General features: G+C 23.1%; 1 protein-coding gene across 1 annotated transcript in view; it reads right to left on the reverse strand.

Moving 5' to 3' along the window:
* LOC107445002 (afadin- and alpha-actinin-binding protein A) overlaps positions 1 to 3,480 on the reverse strand; it is a gene marked incomplete in the record, with an annotated part of 22,534 nt that overhangs the window by 12,635 nt on the left and 6,419 nt on the right. Inside the window, 1 exon segment of the mRNA XM_071180363.1 lies at positions 1,202 to 1,370. Coding sequence (XP_071036464.1) covers positions 1,202 to 1,370 — 169 coding nt within the window.

Consider the following 3,480-nt stretch of genomic DNA (forward strand, 5'->3'; position numbering starts at 1 on the left):
TATTTTTGCGCCCACGTGAAAAGGTTAAACAACAGTTATAAAAATTCATTGCTATTAACATGCTAATAGTCAAGGAAAACAAAACTTACTTATTCCAACCTTATTTAGAAAACTATAAGCATTAACTATATGATTCCAAGTGAGGTCGCATTATTATTGTAAAATTCTATGATTAAACAAGCTATGGATAGTTAAATTAATAGCTAAAGCTCTTCTATGTTAAATTTTAGAATTGCAAGAAAATTAATTCTCATTGAAAAATAATTTTCAGAAAAATATGGATAATTCAATCACTGTAATTCTAAATTATTTTTTTTCCTCATTTCAATAACTTTAACTTCAAAATTTATGTTTTAAATTCAAATTTGCCCTTAATTTAACTTTTCTTTTCTAAGTTTTATTTATAAAAAAAGGAATATTTGAAGTAAAAGAGTTGGTAAAATACTTTCCTTTCTTCACAAATTTTAGCTAAAAAAATTTTCAATTAGAGTTTTTGTGTTATACAATTTTACTTTTTTTAATGAAGAAACTTCTAGGAAATTCTATGATTAAAAAGTATTGAACCTCAAAACAAAATTTTCTTATTATGTTTCTATTAACCCTTTTTTTGTCAATAGCGTGGTGAAGTCAGCTATTCTGGTTCAATTGTTTTACAAGTCATAAGCAAAAAGTTAATCTGGGAAAAAATTCACAAAAAAAATAAAATGGAGAGAAAAAAATATTTTCAAAATTTTAAGTGATGGGTATAGTTGCAATTGTAACAATTTTACTTTATTAAGCATATAAATTTTAAAAATTAAATATACTTAATATTTTATTATATTCATATTTAAAATTAAATATTTTATTAAATATATAAATCTTACTGAAAATTTGCATTTAACAAAGTATCTATAGCAATAAAACTTTAAAAAACTCTAGTTTCAGCAATAAAATCTTAATCTTTTGATAATATTAATCTCACTAATAATGCATACAATAGCAACACAAAGATACTTCAGTTTCTATAAAATAAGTATTTATTTCTCTAGTTATTAAAATCTTTTTTTTTTCATTTGCATGGTGATAATTTATTATTTAGTGATGAAAAAAATATAAAAGCATAAGATTATAGCCATATTACTGTTGATACTGATAATCAAGAATAATAAAAAATTGACAACAGCACAGTCTAAAAAAAAAAGAAAAAGGAAAAACTAGCCTCATCCTTTTCACTTTTTAAAAGACTCTGGAACTGCTCATTTTTAATTTTAAGTTGCCTCTCCTTTTCGATGGAGCTGCTAAGCTTCCTTTCAGTCTGTTCCAAGCGCTCTTTCAACTGAGTGTTTTTCTTATTTAAAATATTAAGATCACTTGCCAAGCGCTGATTTCTAAATGAAATAAAAAAATTTATATAATTGTAAACAAGTTGAAAAATTAATAAAACATAATAATAATAAAACTTCTACAAATAGATTATTTGAAGGAAAAAAATTGCAAGATCAGTATATTGAAGTTTTTAATCTTATATTAATACATTTTTTTTTTTTCATTTTTAGAAGCAAACAAGTATCAAGGTAAAAGTGTAAATGTTAGTACAGTGTCCATAGGCTATTAAAATTTTGTTCATTCAGGGAAAATTTGATATTATAAAAAGCTGCTGATTTTTATAAATTGGAATGCCTAAACATTTTTGGAAGAAAAATTCAAATTTAAACTTAGCAAATGTGCAAAAAAGTAAATTGATTATTACATTTATATTTCATTGTTACTGAACATACATTCGAATATCAATTAAATATGAGCTAAATTTTTTTTTAATTTGCAGAAGTGTTTTCAAATATTAGCATATTTATTTGATTAGCTAAATTTAAAAGCAAATATTCAACATAGTTTGAAAGTTTAGAATAAGTTTTTGTAGCTAAAAGTATTTGTAGCTTTCAATATTTCTTTTTCCTCGCTGAAAAGTTCATTTTAAAATAACAAGTATTTTTCTGATCTCTTCAGAACATATATTGACCTTATTGAATGAGTGATGATCATTAATATTGAATGATGATAAGTATTTCATTATTTTCCTTAATTCAGAAATAATTTTCATTTGGAATCATTTACACTTTCTCTTTCATAATTTTTTAACTCTCACCCTTCAATTTACCTAAAAAAAATAATTAATGCCTGCAACTTTTTTTTTATTTTATAGGAGCACAATTAAATTTGTTATGTATGTCGTCAAAACTTAAGAAAAAAGAAACTTTTATTTATGGAAGCAAGAATTTCTGGTAAGACAAATTGCAATTGAATATTTGCAATTTTTGATAAAAAATTATCAACCATAGAAAATGTTTAAAACAAAAAAGCATGTTTAATAAAAGACAATTTCATTATAGACTTTTATAGTCTTTTGAATAATTTTAATACTGAATTAGATTTAGGTTACGAAAATGAGAAAACAATATAATATGATCCCTAGAGTGCCTTAGAGTCAGGTAAACTATAATATTAACCTAAAAAACAGTCTCAATAGTAGCAAATTTTAATATCAATATTAGTGCAACTCATTTTCTATCGATGAAATCAAGAAAAGCATTCAAAAAAAGTTTTTAACTTAACATTAGCTATTGAATAGAAGTAATAGAAAAATTTAATCCACATAAAAAAATTGTATTTCAAGAACCATAAAAAAAATAAATAAATAAATAAATAAATTTTTGGACACTTTAATGACCAGAGAAATTTTATGAAAGAAACATTTTCTCACATTTAACTATTTGTGAAATCACCAGAGGGTTAAAGTAAGGAATATAACTTTTTTTTAAAAGTGACTTAATAAATGACAATTTTTCAAGATTATTTTTTAATTTTTAATTGTAGACTTTTATTGTTGAGCAAAACGACACTTAAACATAAATTTCAGATAAATTATTTTACAGCTATTAAATTGTGAAAATTCGAAAGCAATTTATTACTATATGATAATAAGACATAAAATGTTGGCTATATGCTTCAATATATTTAGAACAAAATATTAAATCAGAGACCATTCCATACTTTATATGTAGGAACACTGACATCTACATTACTATTAACAGCTTCAGAAAAACTATCTTTTTTTTTGCGATTATCTTTATGTCAACTTTGTTAATATAAATGTAGTACACCACATTTTCAATAAAGTAGTTTTTCCTACTTTTTTTTTTTAAATGTAATGAATAGAAACTACTTTCGAAAAATAGTCACTACATAAGTACTTAATGCAGACGAATTTCTCTGGAAAATATTAAACATGACCATAAATTCAATTAACAGTCATGTTCAATGCAAAAAATGTAGAATATTGAAGAAAAAGAACTGTAAAAAATGGGTTAGATTAACAAATTAGCTGATTTATTTTTTAGAAATTTTTTGTTTAGCCTCCAATTTTTATGCTTCTTTTGCAGGGATGAGAGTAGTCAGAAAGTAAAAAAGAGGAAATAAAAAAATAAAAATAATTATATATAT

This window comes from Parasteatoda tepidariorum, chromosome 1 (assembly GCF_043381705.1).
Source record: "Parasteatoda tepidariorum isolate YZ-2023 chromosome 1, CAS_Ptep_4.0, whole genome shotgun sequence".
NCBI classification, from domain to species: domain Eukaryota; kingdom Metazoa; phylum Arthropoda; class Arachnida; order Araneae; family Theridiidae; genus Parasteatoda; species Parasteatoda tepidariorum.